This window comes from Scyliorhinus canicula, chromosome 13 (genome assembly GCF_902713615.1).
Source record: "Scyliorhinus canicula chromosome 13, sScyCan1.1, whole genome shotgun sequence".
NCBI lineage: Eukaryota > Metazoa > Chordata > Chondrichthyes > Carcharhiniformes > Scyliorhinidae > Scyliorhinus > Scyliorhinus canicula.
This window is the reverse complement of record NC_052158.1, coordinates 9,439,114-9,466,600: the sequence shown is the minus strand read 5'-3', so window position 1 is coordinate 9,466,600 and position 27,487 is coordinate 9,439,114. Positions and strand designations below refer to the sequence as shown.

Here is a 27,487-nt window from a genome sequence, read left to right as displayed (position 1 = left end):
AATGTTCGGGTCAGGTTACTTGTAAATCGAAAAGGAGTTTCACTGAATTCCGGGGTGTGACTGGGTTTAATAACACCCTGATATCCAGCCTAGTTCAGTCTGTCAAGAATCTCTCAGAGGGGGATTCACACCTCAGCTTCACAACAAAACAAATAGTTCAGTCGGGACATCGCTGATTAACAGCAGAGAGAATCAGAACGCAATTTACTCCAGTTCAAACACAGACAATTAACCTGGAATAAACACATCTCAGGCTGAAATCTTCCCAGAAATATCCCAAGACTTGGTTGTTAGCAGGGATGAAGCTGGAAGGGTGACAGAATGACCCAGCAAAGAGGCCATTCAGCCCATCTTGTCTGTGCCATATTTTTGAAAGATCTTTCCAATTAGTCCCACCGTGCCTGCCCTTTCCCCACGGCCCTGTCAATCTTTCCCCTTCAACTATTTATCGAACACTCTTTCATCTTTCACTATTCAATCGTCCCCCACCATCTTCTCTCAGTGTTTTTCCAGATTATTGTGTCAAGAAATGTCCCTCATGTTATCTCTGTTTCTTTTACCAATCACCATCAATCGGTGTTGTACGGTTACCGACACTCCTGCCCGTGGAATCAGTTTGGAATCACTGCTTACAGCACATAATGAGGCCATTCAGCCCGTTACATCTCTGTTTGGTTTTCTGCCAGAGCGATTCACGGCTGCCCCTCCCCCACTCTTTTCCCTGTAACTCTGCTAATTTTCCCTCCAGGAAATTATGCAATTTCCTTTTGAAGGCCTTGATTGAATCTGTCTCCCCCTCGAACCTTGTCCCCCTTGTGATTGATCCTTTGCCTTTAAACCCTTCAAAGTTTTCAACATCTCTTTCAAATCACCCCTTCACCTTCTGTGCATTAATGTGAGCAATCAGAACTTCTCCAATCTCTCCACAGAAATGAAGCCCCTCTTCCCTGGAACCATTTCAGTAAATCCCCACAGCCCCCTGTCTTCGAGGCCTCCCTTCCCAAATAGTGATTCCCAAAAGGTAAAGAGATTGACAGAAACGAGAGCTAGGAAATTCTTCCTCTTTGACCATGTTCGTCAGGCCGAGCCTTGTGGAAGAGTTGGAGATAAAGTCGCAGACACATCAACATCCCCATAGCCAATGGGGACCATCGGCCATTGTGCCAGCTGAACCGGCTCAAGGAGGAAATAGTGGCCAACTATGATGTGTCGCTGAGTTTCCTGCGAGAATATACAGCAAAAGTTGATCAGGACAAAGACATTGCGCTGCAGTTTCTCTGCAAGGAGAAATCACAGGAAGATATTTATACATCAGCCTCCCCATTGTAGCATGTGATATAAAAAAATATGAGCCTGCACATCCCCAAAGGAAGGGATGAGAGCAGATTTGAAAGCCTCAATGTCGATATACCTCAATAACTTGGTGCCATAGCTTGTGCCTTGTGGCAGTGTATATACGAGAATCCGACTGTCTGGCTCACTGGTTACCCAACCACTGAGTGGAAGCCTCAATTTCTCGTTCCATCACAGTTATCAGCCCAGAGTGACTACCATTCGCCATAGCAACTGACCAAAGCTTGGCGATGGAAGAGAGAGAGGAATTACAGTCCATAAACACATCGGAGGTGGGAAGAATAAGCTGGTGAAAATATTTTTCCTCAGAAAGAATCTGGGTAAGAAATTAGGAAAATATTTTTCGCTGACTGTCCGTAGTGAAAGATGGAGAATGGAGATATTTCACCGGGAATCGGGGTGTTGGTTGGCTGAACGATAGGTACCTCTTGTGGTGATTACCACTGTCGATATTGCTGAGCGTTGGCCTCTGGAAATCCCGTAGACATAGATGGTGTATTTGGTGTTCGGCCTCAGTCCTGTGATGAGGTAGGAGCGGCGATGGGCTGTCACGGTCAGGTTCCGCACACTCTGGGAGCCCTGGGCTCTGTACTGGATCAGGAAGGAGCTAAACACCAATCGTGTTGTCCAGGCGATCCGCACCGAGTGGGCAGTCACCTCGGAAACAGAGAGTGCGGCGAGTTTAACGGGTTTGACCGCATCTTTATCTGTGGGGGCTTGAAGGAGGAGGGAAGAGAGGAAAGAACAGAAGGAAAATATTCACCAGAGGGTCGAGTTCAAACCCAGTCAGAGTCAGAGAAACCTTCAACCAAATCATTACCCGCCAATCAGAATCACTTCTGCGTGACTCCCGATTCAGTCTGTAAGATACTCATGGATGCTGAAGTCCATCACAACATTATTTATTGATCTAGATCATGAAGGTATATCAGGAAAAGCAAGGGTCTGAAGACTGACTCCGAGGGAAGATAAATACAGACCTTCCTCCAGCCTGAAAAATCCATTGACCATGACTCTCTGCTTCCTATTAAACAGCAATTTTGTAACAGGACACCAGGAATATTGACCAGTGCATTGGGAATATTGGCTAGGGGAACAGAAATGTAAGACAGGACAGGGCAGAATATTGACCAATCAACAGGAGAGTATTGGATTGGTCAGTGTGGGATATTGGGTGGGATACTGTGTTATGTGGGGGGGCTGAGGGGATGTTCCTGCCATTCTCACCAGCAGGATATTCCGGACACGCCAATGGCAGATTCCGGTGTATGTTACTCGGCAGTGCAGGCTCGAAATCCCATTGACAGCCCCGGGACCAGAGGATCTCACGGGCCTACAGCGCCGGGGTGAGAAACACACGGCACGAGTGCAGAAAATCCCCTCATGTTGTTGGAGGTGATTGATTTCAGACACTTGGGTAAAGCTGATCAAACGCTTTGCAAAAGGGGCTGTTTAGCACACTGGGCTAAATCGCTGGCTTTGAAAGCAGACCAAGCAGGCCAGCAGCACGGTTCGATTCCCGTAACAGCCTCCCCGAACAGGCGCCGGAATGTGGCGACTAGGGGCTTTTCACAGTAACTTCATTTGAAGCCTACTCGTGACAATAAGCGATTTTCATTTCATTTTTTCATTTCAAATAGCAATCGCTTGTACATAAAAGAACTTCCTGGAGTTCAGAGCAGCAGGTCTGCCAGTTTTAATCCCTGTGGACAGAGACGCGCCCTTCCCAAAGTGTCCAGGACATGCCGGGTACATTAGGCTCTCCTGTCGGGAAACACACCATATCTATGGCAATAGAGTGATTCCGGTTGTTGGACCTGTGTCAGCTCCAAACGATAGTGCTCACGTCTTGAGATTTCACTGCAAACAATTTCCCTCATTTCATTGCTTTGACAGAGTAAAATTAAAGAAGACATTTATTTTTTCTTGCCAAGGAAACAACAGAAATTAAAAAGTGTTACTCTTTCTGAGTGGAAATACCTGAGGTGTTGGCTGAAGTGGTCAGTAGCCTGGTGCGTTGGCCACCAGTCACCCCGTAGAGATAGAGCCTGTAGGCGGTGGTAGGCCTCAGGCCTGTGATGATGGTGGATCGACGGTCGCCAGTTACTGTGAGATTTCTCACATCCTCAGAGCCCTCAAGCCCGTATTCGATGAGAAAGGAGTCATAGGTCCTCGTGATTTGCCAGGAGAGCTCGAGGGAATGGACGGTGACCTTAGACACTGAGACATTGTCCACAACCGCCACCGTGATTGGCCTCTGACTCTCTTTAACTGTGGAGACTACAATTCAAAGTAAAAACAACGATCATTAATCGGCCCTCTGGCCACAGCTTGAGGGGAAAAATGAGTGAATTCTGGGCTGGAAATGGAGGAAAAAACAAATGCCAATGAGGAGAGGCAGAGAGAGGAACAGGTCTGAGATTCACCCCTTTCTATCCCAGCACAGAAATCACTCCAGCATTGACAGAAAATCCGTTTGATTAAAGATGCTTCAAAAGTCAGTGCTGCCTCGAGGAATAGAAGATTTAACGGCACCTCTCCAGCAACTAAAGCAGATTGTGAGAATACAACAAATTGCATTTATCTAGCACCATTAGAGTCATCAAATGTTTCGATGAACATCATGGGAGCGTTTTTGGACAGCATCTGACACTGATCCACTTAAAGAGGTGTCTCAACAAGAAGCAACTATCAGCTTGGTCAAAGAGGTAGAATGTTAGGAGCTTCTTAAAGCAGGGTAGAGGATTGGAGAGAGGTTTAAGAATATTAACAGAAGTGTAATAATGTCCATTATTACTATGCATAGACCAGGTTCGGTCGAGGCATGTTCTGGATCTCTTTAACCTTTATATCACCGAGTCAGACAAGCTCTGATAGACTGACAGGAAACGTTATCAGATCCTCCCTATATTACTGCGGGGACATCGGACATCACAACAGCGAGAATTCAATGTTCGGGTCAGGTTACTTGTAAATCGAAAAGGAGTTTCACTGAATTCCGGAGTGTGACTGGGTTTAATAACACCCTGATTCCCAGCCCAGTTCAGTCTGTCAAGAATCTCTCAGAGGGGGATTCACACCTCAGCTTCACAACAAAACAAATAGTTCAGTCGGGACATCGCTGATTAACAGCAGAGAGAATCAGAACGCAATTTACTCCAGTTCAAACGCAGACAATTAACCTGGAATAAACACATCTCAGGCTGAAATCTTCCCAGAAATATCCCAAGACACGGTGGCTGTTATTGGCAGGGATGAAGCTGGAAGGATGACAGAATGATCCAGCAAAGAGGCCATTCAGCCCATCTTGTCTTTGCCATATTTTTGAAAGATCTTTCCAATTAGTCCCACCGTGCCTGCCCTTTCCCCACGGCCCCGTCAATCTTTCCCCTTCAACTATTTATCGAAGACTCTTTCATCTTTCACTATTCAATCGTCACCCACCATCTTCTCTCAGTGTTTTTCCAGATTATTGTGTCAAGAAATGTCTCTCATGTTATCTCTGTTTCTTTTACCAATCACCATCAATCGGTGTTGTACGGTTACCGACACTCCTGCCTGTGGAATCAGTTTGGAATCACTGCTTACAGTACATAGTGAGGCCATTCAGCCTGTTGTCTCCCTGTTGGGTTTTCTGCCAGAGCAATTCATGGCTGCCCCTCCCCCACTCTTTTCCCGGTAACTCTGCAAATCTTCCCTCTTCAGGAAATTATCCAATTTCCTTTTGACAATCTCTCTTGAATCTGTCTCCCCCACACTCTCAGGCAATATGACCATTTATCCTTTGTCTATGAACCCAGCAAAATTTTAAACATCTCTTTCAGCTATCTCCTTCGCCTTGCTCCAAGGAGAATGATCTAGGTTTCTCCCGTCTCGCCACAGAAATTACTTTCCTCCTCTCTGGAACCAATCCAGGAAATAGCCACTGCTCCCTACATCCAAAATTGTGATTCCCTAAGGTTAAGAGATCGACAGAAACAAGGAGAAGGAAATTCATCCTCTTCGACCACATTCGCGAGGCCTGGCTTGGTGGAAGAGCCTATAGTAAAGATCGTAGACACATCATCGTCCCCTTGGCCAATGGGGACCTTCGGCCCTTGTTCCAGGTGGAATCGGTCATGGAAGAACGATTGGCCAACTATGATGTGTCGCTGAGTTTCCTGACAGAACAAACAACACAAAGCTGATCAGGATAAAGCCATTGGGTTGCATGTGATTCACAAGGATGAATCAAAGGATATTTATACTCAAGACCCCACCATTGTGGGCATGTGATATAAATATATATGAGCCTGCACATCCCCAAAGGAAGGGATGAGAGCAGATTTGAAAGCCTCAATGTCGATATACCTCGATAACTTGGTGCCATAGCTTGTGCCTTTGTGGCAGCGTATATACGAGAATCCGACTGTCCGGCTCACTGGTTACCCAACCACTGAGAAGAAGCCTGAATTTCTCGTTCTGTCAGTTATCAGTTCAGAGTGACTACCATTCGTCATAGCAACCGACCAATGTTTGGCGATGGAAAAGAGGGAATAACGACAGTCTATCAGCCCATCGAAGATAGGGAAAAAAAGCCGATGGAAATATATTCCCTCAGAAAGAATCCGGGTAAGAAATTAGGAAAATATTTTTCGCTGACTGTCCGTAGTGAAAGATGGAGAATGGAGATATTTCACCGGGAATCGGGGTGTTGATTGGCTGAACGATAGGTACCTCTTGTGGTGATTACCACTGTCGATGATGCTGAGCGTTGGCCTCTGGAAATCCCGTAGACATAGATGGTGTATTTGGTGTTCGGCCTCAGTCCTGTGATGAGGTAGGAGCGGCGATGGGCTGTCACGGTCAGGTTCCGCACACTCTGGGAGCCCTGGGCTCTGTACTGGATCAGGAAGGAGCTAAACACCAACCGTGTCGTCCAGGCGATCCGCACTGAGTGGGCAGTCACCTCGGAAACGGAGAGTGCGGCGAGTTTAACGGGTTTGACCGCGTCTTTATCTGTGGGGGCTTGAAGGAGGAGGGAAGAGAGGAAAGAACAGAGGGAAAATATTCACCAGAGGGTCGAGCCTGAACACAGGACAACAACGTCAGAGAAAAACCAGCAGCAAAAATGGTACCCGCCAATCAGAATCACTTTTGCGTGACTCCCTACTCAGTCTGTAAGATACTCATGGATGCTGAAGTCCATCTCAGTCACTGTGACACATATTATTTCCCTTCACCCTATACCCCTCTCTCTCTCCTCAGGGTAAAAAATGTAACAGTGGGGATTGGATTGTATAACCTTCGCTGTGGGACGGGGAGCCCCCCCCCCCCCCCTCCCCCCCCCCCCCCCCCCCGAGTGCCCATGGCATGCCTGATACATTAGGCCCGATATCTATGGCAACAGTATGATTTCTGTTGGAGTTCAGCAAATTGAAAACCAGAGCAGCCACTTCTGAGACGTGTCCGCAAACACATCTCATTGGTGTGTTGGAGAAAGGCCAAGGAGGAGATTTCCTTTTTCCTATGCGGGGAAGCAACAGAAATTACCACGTCTCACCGGGAAATATTGGACAGGACACCAGGAATATTGCAAAGGGCTCTGGGAAAATTGGACACAACACCAGGAAATATTAGCCACACCACTGGTAATACTAGACAGAACACCAGGTGAATAGTGGCCTGGCCAACAGGGAATATTATCAGGATGCTGGGAATATTGGCTGGGACACCAGATAATGGTGGGGATTTTCTGCAGCAAATTTTTAAAAATTCATTTACAGAATGTGGGAGTCGCTGGTCAGGCCAGCATTTATTGCTCATCCGTAGTTGCCCTTCAGATGGTGGTGAAGGTGTTGGTGAAGGTTGCTGTCCTGAGGTGTAGGTATACCCATTGTGCTGTTAGAGCAGGAGTTCCAGGATTTTGTCCCAGCGACAGTGAACGGACGGCCAGATATTTCCAAGTCAGGGAGGTGAGTGAATTGGAGGGGAACCTCCAGGTGGTGGGGCTCCCAGGTATCTCCTACTTCCACCAAACATCTTCCCTTCACTCCCTCTGTCAGCATTCCGCAGAGACCGTTCACTCCGAGACAATCTAGTCCACTCCTCCACCATACCCAGTACCTCTCCCATCACCCATGGCACCTTCCCATGCAATCGCAGAAGGTGTAACACCTGACCCTTTACCTCTTCCATGCTTAACATCCCAGGCCCAAAACACTCATTCCAGGTTAAGCAGCGTTTCACTTGCACCTCTTTCAATCTGGTCTATTGCAGTCGCTGCTCCCAGTGTGGTCTCCTCTATATCGGAGAGACCAAACGCAGACTGGGTGATCGCTTTGCTGAGCACCTTCGGTCTGTGCGCATTCAGGACCCTGACCTTCCTGTTGCTTGCCATTTTAACAAAAGACCCTGCTCCCATGCCCACATGTCTGTTCTTGGCCTGCTGCAATGTTCCAGTGAAGCTCAACGCAAACTGGAGGAAAAACATCTCATCTTCCGGTGAGGCTCGATACAGCCTTCCGGCCTGAACATCGAATTCAACAACTTCATTTGATTAGCTCTACCTCACCTCAACCCCTTTGTTTTCATTCCCTTTCATTTTAACTGTCTTTTACATTTTATTTTACAAAGCTTTGACAAAGAGTCATTGGACTCGAAACGTTCGCTCTTTTCTCTCCCTACAGATGCTGCCAGACCTGCTGAGATTTCCCAGCATTTTCTCTTTCGTTTCAGATTCCAACAGCAACAGTAATTTATTTTTTACATTTTATTTCTTTCTTGTCTTTCTTTATATATATTTACCCCCCCCCCCCCCCTCCACACCTTATCCACCTTTCCTCACTCTTTCTCCTCTTTGCTTCCCCCTTACCCACCCCCACATCTACATCTGTCACAGTTTACCCTCTGATGTTAGTTTCTCTGCAGTTTGGCCTCAAACACCTTTTATTCTCTCTGGGGACTGCCAGTAGCTCTCTTTCCCCTTAGTTTCTGTGCCTAGCCCCATAGTATAAATTTTTCCCCCTTTCTCTGTCTGTTTGTCAAAGCTAAGAGTCATTGGACTCGAAACGTTAGCTCTTTTCTCTCCATACAGATGCCGCCAGACTTGCTGAGATTTTCCAGCATTTTCTCTTTTGGTATCTGCCGCTCGTGCCTCACAGAACCATCGACCAGAGGGAAGCCATTTGGCCCATCTCGTCTGTGGCTACCTCTTTCGAAAAGCAATCGCGCCCATTCTCCACGTGCCTGCAATTGAACTCTTACAAGTATTTATCCAGATGGTCTGCAACGGATCAAGAAGGCGGCTCACTACTACTGTCTCAAGGGCAACTCGGGAGGGGCAGTAAAAATATTGGCCCAGCCATGAAAGAGTTTTCAGAAAAAAATCCCTCTTGAAGGTTATTGTTGAATCCACAATCCTCTCGAGTTGTGCATTCCAAATCCTAATTACTTTCAGTGTTTCCCCTCATGTTGCCTCAGGCACTTTTGCCAATCACCTTGTCTGTGCCCCTGCTCCCCCCTCCCCCGGTTACTGAACTTCCAGCCACTGGTTAACCATTGTCACCACTTTCCCCACACAAGGAGTTTAAAATATGTGCACACGGGTGGACCTAACGTGCCCGTCCACTGAGATATCTCAACAGATCAAAGACTTCACCATGCGCAGGAAAAGTAGCGGCAGCAACAGTGAGAGAGCAGATCTAGCTACAATAGGGAGAGCCAAACAGCTGGGAAAAGTATGCCGAATAATGTGGATGCAACACACTGAGCCAGGCCTCCCTCTATCAGACACACTCGTCACATTCCAGCATCTGCAACCGGACTTCAAAGACAAATGACGAGGGATGAATCATTTCACTTTGCTCCAAGGAAGGAAGGGAGGATAATGAAACACAATGGGAAATTCCGGTCGCTCCTCGTTCCAACATTTTCATCGAGTAACCTTCCAGGCTGCACATGCTGGCTAATTATCCCCATTCCAGGGGAAAGCAGGAAAGATTGGGTCTTACAATGAGGTTGACGGATAGATAAGCTTACTCTCCAGAATGATCATTTAAAATTACAAGATCTACTTTGCACAGTGAACAGAAGCAAAGGCACAGAGACAAACACCCAGAGATCTCCAAGCAGGGACTAAACTTGCAAAGAAACACAGTTTGTTTTTTGTGTAAGTTTGAGGAACATTGTTCCTCAGTTCCAAACCGTGTTATTTTCAAGGTCGTCCGTGCATGCCCCAGAAATGGGACATGCAGAACTTGGGTCATCTTTGGGATTTTTAAAACATCAACACAGTCGCCTTGGCAGCAGCTTGAGCAAAAGTGGTGGCCCTTTTCTGACAGATTCCGTAAAGGAGACAAATGTTGATTTGTTTCCTGTGGCAAATACCTGTGGTGGTCACTACACTGGTCAGTGGCTTTGTGCGCTGCCCCTTAGTGACCCCATAGAGACGAACGGTGTAGACAGTGGTAGGCCTCAGGCCTTTGATGAAGGAGGACCGTCGGTCGCCAGCCACTGTGAGGTTGTGAATTCCCCGGGGCTCCACACTGCTGTATTGTATCAGAAAGGAATCAAAGCCTTTGCTCGCCGTCCAGGAGAGTTTGAAGGACTGAATCGTGATGTGAGAGACAGAAACGGCGCCAAGTTTATTTGGCTTCACAGTTGCAGAGGCTAAGAAAGGGAAAAAAATAATGGCAGGTGACTTTTTCTCACTGGTGGGAAAGGTTGGTTGAAGCATGTTAGATCCTTGGAAAATCGACACACACAATCCTGAAAGTGTAAATTTAATTGGTTAAGCGACCATGCAACATATTTCCATAGTAACCAGTAACCACAACCTATTAGTTGAATGCTTGAAATGTTGGGTGACATTAAACTGTGTTTGCTGCTTGGCCCAAGGCTCAGCTCTTCATCTTAAACACACTGTTATTGTGGTTAAAATCGGAGATACACAGATATGTCATATCATATATATTCACCTCACGTTACACAAAGATATACATGTATGAGCATGATATGTCAGACCTGAAGGATAGTGGGAACCTGACAGGATTAGGGATGGACAGGGACAAGAGGGACTGAGAGGGACAGAGTGCCCTTGGTCACAAAGGGAGGAATGCGAAGGGGGAAGATAGATGAGGAGGGATCGAGGAGACGAAAGGCACTGGGAGTGATGGGCAGCCTGGATTTCCCTTCTGAAGCCTCTTTCCTGAAGGGTAATCATGTTGCAATGCCAGCATCGTGGCAGTCAGCTTTCGTACAGCAAGATCCTGCAAACAGCAATGCAATCAGATTGCCTTTTTTCGGAATGTTGATTGAGGGAGAAATATTGGTCAGGACATCGTGGATAACTCCCCTGCCCCTTCTCTCAAAACTACAGAATGGAAAACTCCACCTGTGCGATGTTCTTTCACACCCACTTGAGAAAGCAGACTTGGTTTTGGTTCAATATCTCATTTGAAAGCCAGCACCTCTGATAGGGCAGCAGGCCCCCAATGCTGCACCAGAGTGTTGGCCTTGATTTTAGTCAGGAACCTCTGGAGTGGGACTTGAACCCCCCCCCTAACCTTCTGATGCAGATGCCCAGAGTGAGACACAGCTGATAATTTGGGAAGTCCAGGGAATTCCAGCTGGTTATCTGTGAGAGGCCATCCCGAGGTTCCTCCATTACAGTTTCCACCTCCAGTTGGGAATATTCCTGGAGTTTTGTTCACATAACTTCCTGCCTCTCATTGCCGGACTGTGGGCACATGGGTGATAGGTGAAAAGGGATTTGGTGCGAGGTGGGATGAGCAGCAGCTTTTTGGACAAGCTTATGTTGATGTTGGGTTGAAGATGGGAAGCTTACTGGGGTATGAAGCACAGAGGGTGGATTCTGTCCCTTTGCCATGTCCTGGACTCTGTCCCAGGGTGAAATGACAGTTTATAATGTGGCGCGCATTCATTTTCATGCAAAGTTATTGAGCACCATTCTGAAATGTTGTCATGGTAACCCCACAAGGCTCTGGAACAAAATGTAGATTTTGCGTCTGTATGGATAATAAGAGTATTTCTCTGTGGAAAGAAGAAGCATTATTCGTTCTGAGTGGAAATACCTGAGGTGTTGGCTGAAGTGGTCAGTAGCCTGGTGCGTTGGCCACCAGTCACCCCGTAGAGATAGAGCCTGTAGGTGGTGGTAGGCCTCAGGCCTGTGATGATGGTGGATCGACGGTCACCAGTTACTGTGAGATTTCTCACATCCTCCGAGCCCTCGAGCCCGTATTCGATGAGGAAGGAGTCATAGGTCCTTTCTGTTTGCCAGGAAAGTTCGAGGGAGTGGGCCGTGATCTTAGACACTGAGACACTGTCCACAACCGCCACCGTGATTGGCCTCTGACTCTCTTTATCTGTGGAGACTACAATTTAAAATAAAAACAACGGTCATTATTCGGACCTCTGGCTGCAGCCCGAGGATAATGAGCAAGCTAATGGACTAATCCAGAGGCCAGCCATGATCTGGAGAAACAGGTTCAAATCCCAGCATGGCAGCTGGTGAAATTTAAATAAATCTGCAATTGAAAGCTAGCCCCAGTAATGGTGATACTGAAGTTATCAATTGTTGTAAAAATCCATCCAGTTCACTAATGTCCTTCAGGGCAGTCATTTTCAAACCCAGGGTGGCGACCTGCGGGTGGGGCTAGGGCTAGTGTCGGGACAGTCGCCGGGCCATGCGTCACAGCATTCCCGATCGCGGGAGGCAGTGACCAATGTGTGACTGGCTTTTAAAAATGTCGTCTGTGACCGGCTTTCAGAATGCTGACCGTTCCACGCATGCGTATCCCCTCAGCAATGCACAGGCCCAGAGCCCTGTGGTAATACCACTGCATATATATGTGTGTGCCTCTATTAGGGGATGTACAATAGTACCTGCTATTACAGGTTTGTCGGTAAGCCCCTGCATAGTTTGTCGGTAAGCCCCTGCCGGCTAGCCCCGCCCACAGGGCGCAGTATAAATATCCATGAGGTCTCCTGAGCTGCCATTTTACAGCTCCACTTGAGGGAATAACATCTCACGGTAATAAAGCCTCTTTTGTACCGTTTCGTGTTTCTGTGTGCAATTGTTAGCGCATCAAGCCCAGTGGGGCAGAACGCCTCCTCCTGACATCTGCACGCTGACCCAGGAGCAGATTTTTAAAAAAAACTGCTGGAGTCTTCCAGAGTTAGTATTGTGAAATGGAGACCGATTTATACCAGATGTAGAGAAGGCGAGGGGGAGAGGTACCTGTGGTGGTCAAGGCTGAAAATCCCGTAGAGGTGGATGATGTATTTGGTAGTAGGCCTGAGGCCTACGATGAGGTGGGATCGCCGTCCGCCGGTGACTGTGATGTTGTGGGTCTCCTCAGAGCCCTGGACTCTGTACTGGATCAAAAAGTAGTCAAAGGCCCTGTCCACTGTCCAGGAGAGTCGGAGAGAGTTAGCTGTGATATTAGAAGTGGACCAACTGCCCAGCCTAACTGGTGTTATAGTTTCTTTATCTGCAGGAGGTAAAAGATTTTTTGTTTTAAACTGCTGGAGTCTTCCTGCCTGGAGCGGCGACAGAGAGCAGGTCATGTGCCCCGCACGGTGACGTCACTTGCTCTCGGCGTGAGAGAGATTCCTCCATTTTGCAGCTGGTGTGAACTCCAGGGCCTCTGGTGAACAACCCATGAAGAAGCCGAAAACAGGAACAAAGCAGCATAAAGGTGATTACTTGAGGTGTGGGTTATTAATTGCCCCTTAATTGGAAAAAATGAATTGGATACATCTAAATTTAAAAAAAAAGAAATGTAACATTGAATGACAATTGAACTGAGATCGTGGGGACCAAGCAGGCTCACCTGTCACAGTAAAGGTAAGTGAAAATGGTGGGTCGTGAAGGTCAGCCGGCGTGGGTCGTGAAGGTCAGCCGGCGTGGGTCGTGAATGTCAGCCGGCGTGGGTCGCGAAGGTGAGCTGGCGTGGGTCGCAAAGGTCAGGCGGTGTGGGTCGCGAAGGTCAGGCGGCGTGGGTCGCGAAGGTCAGCCGGCGTGGGTCGCGAAGGTCAGGCGGCGTGGGTCGCGAAGGTCAGCCGGCGTGGGTCGCGAAGGTCAGCCGGCGTGGGTCGCGAAGGTCAGGCGGCGTGGGTCGCGAAGGTCAGCCGGCGTGGGTCGCGAAGGTCAGCTGGCGTGGGTCGCGAAGGTCAGGCGGCGTGGGCTGTGAAGGTTAGGCGGCGTGGGTCACGAAGGTCAGCTGGCGTGGGTCGCGAAGGTCAGCTGGCATGGTCGCGAAGGATGGCCAGATGGTAAAAATGGGCCGCGGGCAAAAAAGATTGAAACACACTGCCTTTGGGATGGAACATTTTCAGATGATCGCCCCCAAGAATGTTTTCATAGTCATCGTTACTGAGACTAGGGGCGCGATTCTCCGCCCCCCACGACAGGTCGGAGAATAGCGGGAGGGCCTTCCCGACATTTTTCCCGACCTCCCGCTATTCTCCCCCCCACGTCCGCCCCCCGACACGAATCGCTGCTCGCCATTTTTTACGGCGAGCAGCGATTCTCCTCTGGCCGATGGGCCGATTTCCCAGGCCTTTACGGCCGTTTTCACGAACTGCAACACACCTGCTCTCACCGTTCGTGAAAACGGCCGCAAAGTGCCGTTCTGGGTAACCATGGCACCGATTGGCACGGCCGCACCACAGGTTTCGCGGGTTTCACGCATGTGCGTGATGACATCATCCGCGCATGCGCAGGTTGGAGCCGTCCAATCCGCGCATGCGCGGCTGACGTCATCATATGCGTCAGCCGTCGTTAACTTTGGCGCGCGGGCTTAGCGAAATTCGCTAAGCCCACGATGCCGAGGTTCACGGGGCCCCGCTGCCAGCCCCGACCGGGGAGCAGAATCGGGTCCCGGGAGGGGGCGCGGAGGCTGCCGTGAGACACGGACGGTTTCACGGCAGCCTTCACGACTCTCCGCATTTGCAGAGAATCGCGCCCCTAAGGTTTCAATTCCAGATTTGTTTATCTCATTTAAGCAAATGTAAACTCCGCCAGCTGCTTTGGTGAGATTTGAACTCACGTTTCCATGGTTTTAGCCTGGGCCACTGCATTTCTCATCCCATACCAGCACAACTATGTCACTTAGAGTTTCAATGAAAACAGGCCTGATTGCTGAATGTTTTCATTGGTTAGCATTGCCTAGATTTGCATATTACTATGGTTATATTTGACTCAGAGGGAAAATGAGGCCACCAGCTGTTAAAATTGGGCAGCATATATTCCTTTTCAAAATCTTTTCGAGTATGTTTTTCCCATGTTTGTTTGTTCTTGAGTGGAGCAATAAAAAAGCAATATGGAATCAGTGGATTTGGAGAGGTTTGCCTCTTGATTTTGGAGATGGTGGGTTTGGCGCTCGTATCGGTCAGATGATCAGGGTTTTACCAAGCCTGCATGGACTACAAAGCTACACGTTTGGCAAACCTGCCCGGTAGTCAGCAGCTTTCCCAGGAGGGTCACCAGAAAGCCGAGGAGTTGTGAGGGGGCCCAATCTCGCTCAGGACCCTCAAGGGAAGGAGGGGTGGGGGGGGCCTTCACTTGCCCGGGTTACATACACTGGCTGGGGATTCCCAGATTCTCCCCTCTCCAGTTTTGATGTTTTCAACCACAGCAGAGGACAAGATTGTGAAGTCGGTTTGCCCTCCGGGATTTTCCTGGAACGTTGAGGAATTGGAATTTAGTCTCTGGGATGGGAGATCACAGCACTGCGAGCTGTGGGAGAAAGATTGCGAGAGAGCATTCAACAGAAAAGCAGTACTATTTTTCATTATCGCTCAACGCCTTTGTTCGATTGTTTATCCAAAAGAAAATCTGGAAATGGGGACAAAAGGGTTGTTAGACTGATGGTCATACATCCATACGTTACAAATACCAAGTCCAATTATCGCATTCCAGTTTTTCTTTTTACATTATTAATATAATGTAAACATTTCCCTAACGGGTGAAGAGGATTCTTTCAGGATTTTTCTAATTGGCCATGAGGAGGCAGGGCGCCATGACGATGAACTTATCAGGTAACCAATGGTGGAAGATGTGGTGAGGTAAGAGTGGGGGAAGGGTCACATGATAAAATGGTTTGAAATACATCCAATCAGAGTTAGTATTCTGAAACGGAGACTGATTTATACCAGATGTAGAGGGAGAGAAGGAGAGGGGGAGAGGTACCTGTGGTGGTCAAGGCAGTGGTCAAGGGCTTGGTATGTTTGCCATTGAAAATCCCGTAGAGGTGGATGATGTATTTGGTAGTAGGCCTGAGGCCTACGATGAGGTGGGATCGCCGTCCGCCGGTGACTGTGATGTTGTGGGTCTCCTCAGAACCCTGGACTCTGTACTGGATCAAAAATGAGTCAAAGGCCCTGTCCACTGTCCAGGAGAGTTGGAGAGAGTTAGCTGTGATATTAGAGGTGGACCAACTGCCCAGCCTAACTGGTGTTACAGTTTCTTTATCTGCAGGAGGTAAAAGAGAGAGAGAGAGAGAGAGAGAGGAGACAAAAACCCAATCAAACATTGTTGTTGTTTCACCACAGACTGAGTCAAGACTGACAAGTTTAACATTAACATAACAATGCAGGCATCACTGGCTGTGCCAGCATTTATTGCCCATGAACTGAGTGGCCGTTTCAGAGGGCATGGCTGAGTCAATCACATTGCTGTGGATCTGGGCCAGACCAGGTTAGGTCAGCTTATCTTATTCCAGTCTCTGGTGCATCCCCTTTTTAATAACGCCACTACTGACAGCACTGCGGCCTGGTGTTTAACTTGCCTGATTCACAAGTCCTGTGAAGCACCAGACACATTTCTGTCGTCGGAACGCCACTCCATAAACACAGGTTGTTGCGACGACTGAAGTCACACGAATTAATTGTGGAAAAGTTCAGTACAGAGGCCATTCGATCCGTTGAGTCTGTACTGGCTCTTTTTGAAGAGAAAATCTAGTTGGTCCCCGTTTCTCCTCTTCCCCCTCTATCCCTACTGATCTTCCCCCTCTATCCCTACTGATCTTCCCCCTCTATCCCTACTGATCTTCCCCCTCTATCCTTTCTGATCTCCTTCATTTATTTATGCAATTGTCTTTTGCAAGCTCGGTGTATCCACCATACCTATATATCAATCAGTGAATAAATTATGATAATGTTTCCCAGTTTGTACACATTCATATGCTAATTCACAGCTTTCTCTTCGCAATCATCTGATTGCCTAAACAACCACTGCAGAAGCACTGGAGTTTCATTCATGTACCTGAAAAGGAAAAGAAAGATTGACAGAGCGAATTGTGTTCACATTGAAAGAGACCTGACTGTTAAAGTACCTGTGGTCATAGTAATGGTCACGGGCTTTGTCCGTAGGCCATCAGAAATCCCGTAGAGATAGACAATGTATCTGGTAGTAGGCCTGAGGCCTACGATGAGGTGGGATCGTCGTCCACCAGTTACCGTGATATTATGGGTCTCCTCAGAGCCCTGGACTCTGTACTGGATCAAAAATGAGTCAAAGGCCCTGTCCACTGTCCAGGAGAATCGGAGAGAGTTAGCCGTGATATTAGAGGTGGATAGGCTGCCCGGTTTTCCAGCCTCTTTATCTGTGGAAGCTAAGAGGGAAAAAAAAAACATCGAAAGAAGGTCAAATGAACAGATTGCGAATGGTTGTGTGCTGTGGGTGGTAAATGCTCCTCAGCAGGTACGAACCCATATCTTGTGTTACCCATTGCTGGAGGTAGAATTTCATTATCTCGATAGCTCTGAGGTGGGGGGGTAACACTCCCTGCCTCACCCCCCCCAACTTCCCATGAACATCATAACACCCCCTCCACCCCCCCACCCCTGTCAAACACCCACCCTCCCTCCTGCTCCATCGTGGCACACTACCACTTCGCTATCCAACCCTCCACAGGCCTGTCAGACCCACTATGCTGAGCCAGTGGACATTTAGGGCACTGCTCCAGCAGCTGAGTCAGAGGAACATCAGAAACAGGAAGCTTACCCCATCTACTCGGCTTCGCAAGTGTCTTAACCTGTGGAAACTTATGAAAGGGGTTTATCTAGCAGGAGAAAATATTCCTGGACCTCTGGCCATAAATATCCTCCCACATAATGAATTCTCAAATCTAACATTAAAAGGCTGGGCAGCTGGGCGTTCGGCCCTCCTCAGGCCAGGCTCAGGCTGAAGGTTAGCCCACAAGCCAGTGTGCTGATTCCCAGGCTCCATCCTACTTCCGGGGTGAGATTTTGTGGAGGCAGGAATGATGTCGGCAGGGTTATCCACCCACAGGTAGCGATTAGGCCATGACTGGGGTTTTCAAAATGGTTTCTTGAAGGGGCCGGATTAGGTGCTCAGAGGCTCAGTCACCCCGATGCCCGTGTGCGGCGGTAGTGGGGAGGGTGGAATCGCCCCGAAACGTGTGGAGGGCGGCCTCCATGTCCGTGCGGTGCGTGGGGGTAGGTTTATCTTCAACGCAGATCAGGGTCCCCTTTAAATAAGGCGATCCGATCTCTGGGGAGCTCGCCTTGCTGGAGTGAAAACCTGGCTGTGCACCTGGGGAGATAACACACCGGGTTTCAGTTTGAACCGGACTCTCTATCCGGGATTCTCCGAGTTCGCCCTGCCAGCGAGAACGGACAATCTGGCGCTCAGCCAAAACTCCATTCCCTGCAGCAGGACCGGAGAATCCCGCCGGCACAAATGGACGGAGAGTTCTGGCCTCTCACAAATTTTGGAACAGCTGCACCCACTGTCCCCCCCCCCCCCCCCCCCCCCCCCAACCATCACCACCACCCACTAACATAACAATGTATTGACTAAAACAGACCCTGGCCGATTATTACATTGATTTCAGGTTCTTATTTTTTCTCTGGGAAAAAGAGAAATCCGTACCTTTGGTGGTAACAACTCTGCTCAGTGGCTTTGTGCGTTTGCCATTATAAACCCCATAGACATAGACTGTGTATTTGGTGCTAGGCTTCAGGCCTGTGATGGTCGTCGAGCGGTTGTCACCGGTGACCGTGAAGTTCCTCACGGCGCCAGACCCGTGCACTTTGTACCGTATTAGAAAGGCGTCAAAACCCTTCTCCGCCGTCCAGGAGAAAGGGATGGAGTCGGATGTGACGTTAGAAACCGAGAGGTCGCCTAACTTACTCGGTGCCGGTTTGGCTTTCCCTGCAGACGTTAGCATAGGCAAAAAAAGAGACAGGATATTTTCACCAGAGGAAAGATTAGTGTCGAGGTGTTTGTCAAAAGAATGCAGCTGATGAACACCCTGGGTTTAGATCGGGGATGGGAGGGGGGGGGGGGGTATTGAGTAAGGAGCAGAACTGACACTTGCAGTGCACAAAGCCTCTTGACTAGGCCCAAGCTCTAGTTCAGTGACCGACACTTGGGGATGGATAGGTTGCTGAGTGATTATTCTGAGAAGGCTGTCATAATGGGGGATCATGTCTATGGTTAGTTAGTTCCACTGTGCAAATCCGACTCCAAACTGTAAATTTCAACAGCGATGATCCATTTCCGGAATCCCAGGAAGGGCAATATTCCAACTCTTAGAAATCCCCGCGTGGGACGTCATGGAATTCCTTTCAAATGACATGTGGGGAAAATGAATGGAAGCAACATATTGGCCAGAATTCTCTTTTCCCGCTGGCAGCGTCACCCGCCCCTGGGTTTCCCGTCGGTGTGTGTGGGGGGGGGGGGCTTCACTGGGAAATCCCATTGACCAGCAACGGGAAACTAGAATCCGGCTGCCAGCGAACCGTGCGCGGCCGAGAAACTGATGGCGGGGGAACCGGAGAATCCAGTCCATTGTCTGAGGTAATTAAAATAATAATCATCAACTCTAGACCATTATTATAATATCATTAAAGTCCCACGCGCCCACAATAACCCTTCCCCCACATACATCATATCATTGCACAGAGAGACAGTAAGGTTGTGGAGTATCTGAACTGTAAAGAAGACACATATATACAACATATACATGCACAAATAACAGAGAGTTCGACAGACAGCGACACGGCCCCTTGCTTCACTCAATGGAAATCCATAACTTGGTTCATTGGGGCAAAATGCCCAAAACTGACTGCCCAAAATCATTTTGGATCACATTTGGTGAAAGCAGGAAATCTTCCTTTGAGCGAGGCCTGTGAATGTGCCCATTAAAGCAGAAAGAGTGAGAGATGGCCCTGGATCAGGCAGACCAAGCTCTCCTGGTAACCTCCTGATGCTGAGGAAGTGATTGGCAGCTTCACACATACAGACACAACAAGAGTTATCAGCGGCAGCTCTGGATCAAAGTCCTGCAATGCAAACAGATTTAAGCCCGAGTGATCGACACATCGATTTTGGAAATGAACGTCCATGCAGATAGATTGTGTTCCCTGCCATAGCCAGGCCAGGTTCTCTGACAGAGGCGGGTGGGAGAGGGAGGGGTGACCTGTGTGGTCAGCCAACATCTCATACTCAGCTTCACGTATCCCATAAAGAAGACAGGCTCAAGGATGGAGGGAGACCGTGTAACAAAAGACAGGAGCAGAAAGAACAAGGATTGTCTATATTCCCCGACTCCTTCAAAGTTGACGACAAAAACATTCGGGGGAGTAAGAGTTGTGACGGTGACTTGCCATCGTGAGGCAGGCGTGCGGCGGTGTCAGGCACTGAAGCGATGGAAAAGACAGTTTCAAAGCTGAACAACATGGGAAAGGATGAAAAGATAAATAAGTAAAAGGCCCTGTGAAAGGCAGAAACTGAGGTGTTAGGCGAACGCTACCTTTCATGGCTACTGGAAGGGTTAGCGATTTTAAGTGTTGCTCCCCGGAGACACTGTACATTGAGAACAGGTACTTGGTCGCAGGCTTCAGGCCTCTGATGATGAAAGAGCGCCGGTCACCCGTTACCGTGACGTTGTGCGTCACCGCAGAACCCCGCACTCTGTACTGTATGACAAAAAAGTCAACGCCTTCCTGGGGTGACCAGGACAGCCGCGCAGAATCAGCGGTGACATTCGAGGCCGACAATTTGATCACTTCACTGGGTTTTCCTGTGGAAGCCAAGAGTCAGGTAAAATTACAGAGACGGAATAATTCTTCATTTCAAAACTAGCGGCAAGTGACAAAATTTGAAGTTTGATTCATGCAATGGCGCAATCAGTTCCTCACTCAAACTGGCCTGAGCTCTTCCCTCAAAGTGCCAAACTAACTTGGTCGGTGCGGGCTACAAGCTTGGGCTGAACCCAGTGGCGGGATTCACCGAAATTGGCACGATGGCCTGACGCTGACGTCAAAAACGGCGCGAACCACTCCGGCGTCGGGCCGACCGGACGTAGCGGAATTCTCCGTACTTCCGGGGGCTAGGTGGACGCTGGAGGGGTTGGTAGCTGCCGCCAAAGGGACTGCGAGAGTTGGTGCATGCGCAGAACCACCGGCATGGTTCCGTGCATGTGTAGACTGGCCGGCATATTCTGGCGCATGCGCAGGGGGATGCCTTCTCCGTGCCGGCCATAGCGGAGCCCTACAGCGGCCGGCGCGGAAGGAAGGAGTGCCCCCATGGAACAGGCCCGCCCGTAGATCGATGGGCCCTGATCGCAGACCAGGCCACCGTGGGCCCCCCACCCGGGGTCGGATCCCCCGCGCCCCCCCCTCCCCCCGAGGACCGCCCCAGCCGACTTACCTGCCAGGTCCCACCGTGTGGGCCCATGCCTAACCCACGCCGACGGGAGTAGCCAGAAATGGGCGGCCGCTCGGCCCATCGGGGCCCAGAGAATTGCCGGGGCGGCCGCTGCCAACGGCCCCCGACCGACGTGCCGTGATTCCCGCCCCTGCCTGAAAACCAGCGCCTGAGAATACAGCAGCTGGCGTCGGAGCAGCGGAGCGGGATTCACGCCGCCCCCCTGGGATTCTCCGACCCGCCCGGGAGGGTCGGAGAATCCCGTCCCAGATAGGTTACTGCTTTTAATCTTCAGCGCAGAATTCCAGACATGGCAGATGGGATATGTGGATTAACCCCAGCAGCACTCTGTAGCTTAAACAGGTTCAATTATGAGGGAATTTTGCTTAAACTAGTCTTGTGCATCAGGGAAGGCTGAGGGATGATCTATCAGAGCGGCTCATAATGATGAAAGGGTTTGCTATGGTGGATAAAGAGAAACGATGGCAGGAATCCTCTGCCCCAACCCCCACAGTGCTTTTACCAATGACCAAGATGACTCACAATTGGCTGTCGGTGGAATCTTCCGGTCCAGCTGAAAGTAATGGCGTTTTTCCCATCACCTTCCGGCTGCATTGCCGGGGAAGCTGCCGGCCAATGACGACTCCCCCCCCCCCCACCAGAAAGGGAGAATGGAGAAAAACTACTTCCACATGAGGATGAGTCCAGGTCAAGCAGACGTGTGTACAAGACAAGGTGGAACCCTCCCATTTTGAGACTAAGTGCAGTGGTGGACGTCTCTGGCGGTCTCGCTGAGCAGAATAGCAGGATCCCATACCAGATTCAACGCTTGGTAGCTCATTAATTATGAACCGCCAAGTTCCTCTCTCAGTCACCTGGTGGTCTGGCAGCTGATTCGCCCGCCCACCGTCAGCTGACCGGTCTGAATGTCCTGGTGCCAGATTTAAACAAACTGGTACCACTCTCTCCAGCCCACTGGTCTTTACCAGATCATGCAGGATGTCAGCAACCCCGGAGCAAAAGGCCAAAAGCCTCAAGAGGAAGCCTGATCCTTGATTCAAACCCCTCCCACCGAGCCCATCACCCGCGAAGCACCCATGCCCCACATGGACCTCCACCCACCACATCCGGAGCCTTGCAGTAAAAGGTGTGGTATCCCTCGGCCCCTGCTTTGTGAGTTTTTCATGCAGCCTTGACAGGATCCAGCTTCCCTTCCCTCAGCCTTCCATTGTTCTTCTTCATCTACATCCTTGTCCCTCTGCTTGCCATCGAGAGCCCTCGCCCTCCCCTTCACCTCGCACGGCCCTCCTTCCACGTTGCCTTCTTTGTTTCCATGAGGCCACCAACAGCCCTGCCCCCCCCCCAGCCACCCAAACCCTCGAGTGGCAACCCCGTCACCAACAGCCCTGCCCCCCCCATCACCAACAGCCCTGCCCCCCCAGCCACCCAAACCCTCGAGTGGCAACCCCGTCACCAACAGCCCTGCCCCCCCGTCCCCAACAGCCCTGCCCCCCCCCCAGCCACCCAAACCCCCGGCCTCAACTGGCACCCCGTCACCAACAGCCCTGCCCCCCCAGCCACCAACAGCCCTGCCCCCCCAGCCACCCAAACCCCCGAGTAGCACCCCATCCCCGGTCGAACTTCAGCAGCGGAACTCTCCATCCATGGGATCATCCACCGACAGGGCAGCCATGCCCGCTGGTTTCCCGACGGCCACAATAAGAAATTCCCTTGGCGAGCTGTGGGGACAGAGAATCCTGCTGTCGGCGAGGGTGAGCAGTGCTGGAAAACATGACTGGTGGACCAGAGAATCCCGTCCATAACCTACGGTGAGGTGGCAGCGTAGTGCTGCCCAGATAGACTCTGGTGTGTGGGTGGGCACCAAGTAGACCTCTGTTTCCCCGCCCCCCCCAGGGTGCAGCACTGATCTGACTCGGTGATGCAGGATGGTTCGGGGTCCAGCAGCACGGTCCACGAAGAACTGCTCAGCATGGAGCTGGAGACAGGAAGCGGTCTGCTCCGGCAGCGCATCAGGAGCTGCCCAGCACAATGGCAGAAGGTTGTTGCTGCAGTCACTCCAAATCGCTGGCAAACTGAGGACCAGCTCGAGCAGGCCGCCCACTGGTAATTGGGTTTGACACCGCGTAAATCCCCGCATGATTGATTGGCTCCCGTTAGACTCTCGGCACACGCCCATCACCAAACCCACCCGCGGGTGTGTGGGAGAATTCCACCCAGTGAGTGGCGAGGGATTGGAACTTGCTGCCACATGTCATGGGCGAGGTCGAGGGTTTAACAGGAGACTCGATTCAGATATGAGGGAAAGGAGATGAGGGAGGTATGGCGGGGAGGAGGGCAGGCTCGGAAGAGGGAATTAGAGAACGAGGAGTCTCTCGGGAACACAAACACTGCCTGGACCAGTTGGGCTGAATGGTCAGTTTACGTGCTGCAGAATTATTGGGATTCTACGTAAGGTCGCTGAAGCCCAACCTCAGAACCAAATGACCAAGTTACATTTTGAACCCTTTCTCCCAGGCTCAATCCCTGCCCTCTGTGACATTGATTCTGTGCTGGCATTACCAATGCACCAATGGAAACACAGTATGTCAGAAAATAAATATTTATAACTGTTTATAACAACTTGTATTTATATGATGCTTTCCAACAAAGTCAAACATCTGAAGTTACTACACGTGCGGTGTTAACTGATTGAATTTGACAGGGAGCCACGGAAGGAGATGTTAGGACAGGTGAACAAAATCCTGGTCAAAGAGCTGGGTTTTTCGGAGTTTCCTGAGGGAGAAAAGACAGAGAGAGAGTCAGAATTTGAGGGAGGGAATTACAGAGATTAGGGCCCGGCCAGCTCGATGTACAGCCTCCAACAGCAGAGGGATTAAATTCGGGGATGTGGAAGAGATCAGAATGAGGGGAGTGCGGAGGTCTCAGAGGGTTGTGGTGTTGAAGGCGATTACAGAGATCGGGAGGGGCATGGAGCCATGGAATAATTTAACAATTGAGTTGATTGAGTATCTCAGCTCTAGTTGTACCTATGCCACACAGTGACTATATAAACCTGCCATGTTGGGTTGTTTTGACCAAGTACACAGCAGTTTATATAAACGCAAGTTATTGGCCTCCATCTAGAAAATACAACCTTTTTGGTCCTTAGGAAGAGAAAATGTAATACCTTTGGTGGTTATGACAGTGTTGAGTGGCTTGGTGCGTACACCACCAGAGATCCCATAGATATAGATGGTGTAGACGGTGGTAGGCCTCAGGCCTGTGATGAGAGACACTCGACGGTCACCGGTCACTGTGAGGTTCTGCATATCCCCAGAACCTCGCACTCCGTACTGTATAATAAAAGAGTCAAAATCCTTCTCTGAACCCCAGGAGAGTTGGAAGGAGTCCGCTGTGATATTAGAGACTGAAAGATTCTCCAGTTTAATCACCTTACTTGGCTTTACTTTGTCTCCATCTGTGGAAGCTAAAAAAGGGAAAAAAATACATTTCACCAGGTAACAATTGGCAAGAGGGCATTTGATAAAGTTCCTTTCAAGCATCCAGGCTTCTATCAAAAGATTGTGGCCACAACCTGGTGAGACAGAGAGGAGCGAGGGGTTCGAAAACAAGGATTATGCAATTCTCCAAAGATTTTTCTTAATTTGAATAACACCAAAGTAACCACAACTTTGGAAAGTAGTCAAAAAATTAATGTCTCCATCTGTGAGGGAGAGAATCAGAGAGAGAGAGAAGAGTCAGACGCATTGAGACACAGTCCTTCGGAAGAAACCTCCCACGAAAGTCGATAGATTTTTACATTTCTCACCCTTGCCGCTGTCGGGGAACCAGTGGCGCTGGTGGTGGTGGGGGGGGGGGGGGGGGGGGGGGGGGGGGGGGGAGTCAACTTTGCCAGGGCTGGACAATCTCACCAGTGGGGAGGACTGGAAAATTCCATCCTCAGCTTAGTTTGTTTTCAGATCTCTGGTCTGCTAATTGTTCTCCTGAAATTTGTAATTGATGCAAACGTTACACAATTAGAGAGTACTGGTGGAATTGTTCGACCCCACATTGTCGCGGGCCCTTTGGCCGCTACCCAAATGTTTCTGCCACGGGCAGGAGTGGACAATCCCACACTACATTTTTTTTTCCCAATGGAATGTGGGTGTAGCTGGCAAGGCCTAGCATTTATTGCCCATCCCGAATTTCTCTTGAATTGAACAGCTTACTATAATTTCGCCGGCATGTTAAGAGCCATCTGCACAGCTTCCCAATACCCAATTTCAATTAAGGGGCAATTTAGCGTGAACAATGCACCTACCCTGAACATCTTTGGGTTGTGGGGGTGAGACCCACACAGACACGGGGAGAATGTCCATACGGACAAGGACCCGGGGCCGGGATCGAACCTGGATCCTCAGCGCTGTAGGCAGCAGTGCTAACTACTGCGAATCACGCCTTCCAAATATATTCTTACAAATCAACACCCAATTCAATCCACCGATACACTACCAATAAAATAAAAGCCAATACCTAAATGTCAATTGCCACAAATGTTATCAGGTAAAATTTTAACTGAAGTTTAGATGTTGATTAGGTTTAATAAGGTAGGTAGATGTGGTGAAGTTTCCATGGGCAGGATTCCACCCCCACCCCCCCTGTTTTCCAGTGGCAAAGGCGGTTCACCATTGACCGCGGGTGGGATCTTCCGCTCCCGCAGATGTCTACCGTTTCTTTGCGTGGTTCACCCATCTTGCTGCCAGGGAACCCCTGCGGTGGGGGTGGGTGGGATCAATTTGGGCAGGGTCCGAAGATCCCACTGGCCAGAAGGGCCAGAAATTCCCGCCCCATTTCTTGGACGTACAAAAGTAAGGGACAAGAATATAAGATGGTCAGTGATAAATCCAACAGGAAATTCAGGAGATCAGTCCTTCCCCAGCGAGTGGTTAGAATGTGGAACTCACTACCAAGTGCAAATGATATTAACAGGAAGCTAGGTAAATGTACGAGGGTGGAAGAAATATAATATAACCTATTCTGACTGGTTCCTGTGCTGTAAATACTGTGTGAAATATTGGTTTGCTCAAGTGTCCTAGCTCAACTTCTATACATCAGGCCTCTGACACAGGGCACACAGTCACCATAACCAGCAAGGCATGTGGAAGAGAAAGACAAATTATTGGTTCTTTATGATCATGAAAGAAAGGAAATACCTTTGGTAGTTATGACAGTGTTGAGTGGCTTGGTGCGTACACCACCAGAGATCCCATAGATATAGATGGTGTAGACGGTGGTAGGCCTCAGGCCTGTGATGAGAGACACTCGACGGTCACCAGTTACTGTGAGGTTCTGCATATCCCCAGAACCTCGCACTCCGTACTGTATAATAAAAGAGTCAAAATCCTTCTCTGAACCCCAGGAGAGCTGGAAGGAGTCCGCTGTGATATTAGAGACTGAAAGATTCTCCAGTTTAATCGCCTTACTTGGCTTTACTTTGTCTCTATCTGCTAAAAAAGGGAAAATAGACCATGAACTTTGACAATTGAGTGAGAAGGCATTTGATAAAGTCCCATTCAGTCATCACCGGTGAGATTGAGATGGTAACCTGATGGGATAGATAGAGGGGACGAGGTCAAGGAGAGATCTGAAACAGACATTATTCAATTCTTTAAAGATGTTTCTTAATTTCAACCGAAAGAGTAGACGGAGAGGGCGAGAGAAGGAATATTTTCACATTTGGGGAGAGAGGAAAACCAGAGACCATCTATGGAAGATAATCACCAAATCCAATCGGGAATACAGGAAAATCTTCCTTACCCAGGGAGTGGTGAGAATGTGGAACAGTCCTTCACATGTTACAGCACTTCAAAATTCACAGCACCAGGGATATGAAAATAGCAATTGGAATAGAAACACCTAAAATCTTTTACATTTATAAATTTATCATACCTATTTATAGGTACGTTTCTGGCACTCAATTGATCGTTCCTGAGTTTCAGGCCCATGTTCTACCAATTATTTTCCCGAAATATGGATTTGTGCAAAAGATGCAGAATTAGAATGTCCATTTGTATACAACCTTAAAAATGACCCGACCAATAAAATAAAAGCCATTACCTGAAGGAAAAATGTCATGAATGTCAAATTATTTGCAGCAGATAGAATTTTAATAAAATGAAAGATTATGAATGGGTTCAAGAGGATAAATGTGGGGAAGATTTTTCATTTGTGGAATTCCAAAACTGAGGGCCAAGAATATAAAACGATCATTAATAAATCCAGTCGGAATTCAGGAGAAACATCTTTAGCCAGAGAGTGGTGGGGATGTGGAGGTTATTACCACAGTGCGTGTTGAGGTAAATGGCAGAGATCATGCAGGGCAATCTAGAACAATGGGCCACAGGTTTGACATCGGGCTTGTTCACCAACCTTTTGAATAAGATTAAATACATT

General features: G+C 49.1%; 1 protein-coding gene across 1 annotated transcript in view; it reads right to left on the bottom strand.

Annotated features, from left to right (window-relative positions):
- Positions 1-27,487, bottom strand: part of LOC119975785 (tenascin-X-like) — a 221,067-nt gene that overhangs the window by 49,513 nt on the left and 144,067 nt on the right. The window contains exons 18-27 of the mRNA XM_038815633.1: positions 26,248-26,541; positions 24,222-24,521; positions 20,139-20,408; positions 18,254-18,535; positions 16,692-16,970; positions 15,548-15,829; positions 11,427-11,726; positions 9,721-10,002; positions 6,070-6,360; positions 3,334-3,633 (exon numbers count right to left, since the gene is read on the bottom strand). Of these exons, the coding sequence (XP_038671561.1) occupies positions 3,334-3,633; positions 6,070-6,360; positions 9,721-10,002; positions 11,427-11,726; positions 15,548-15,829; positions 16,692-16,970; positions 18,254-18,535; positions 20,139-20,408; positions 24,222-24,521; positions 26,248-26,541 (2,880 nt within the window). The remainder of the gene's footprint in view (positions 1-3,333; positions 3,634-6,069; positions 6,361-9,720; positions 10,003-11,426; positions 11,727-15,547; positions 15,830-16,691; positions 16,971-18,253; positions 18,536-20,138; positions 20,409-24,221; positions 24,522-26,247; positions 26,542-27,487) is intronic.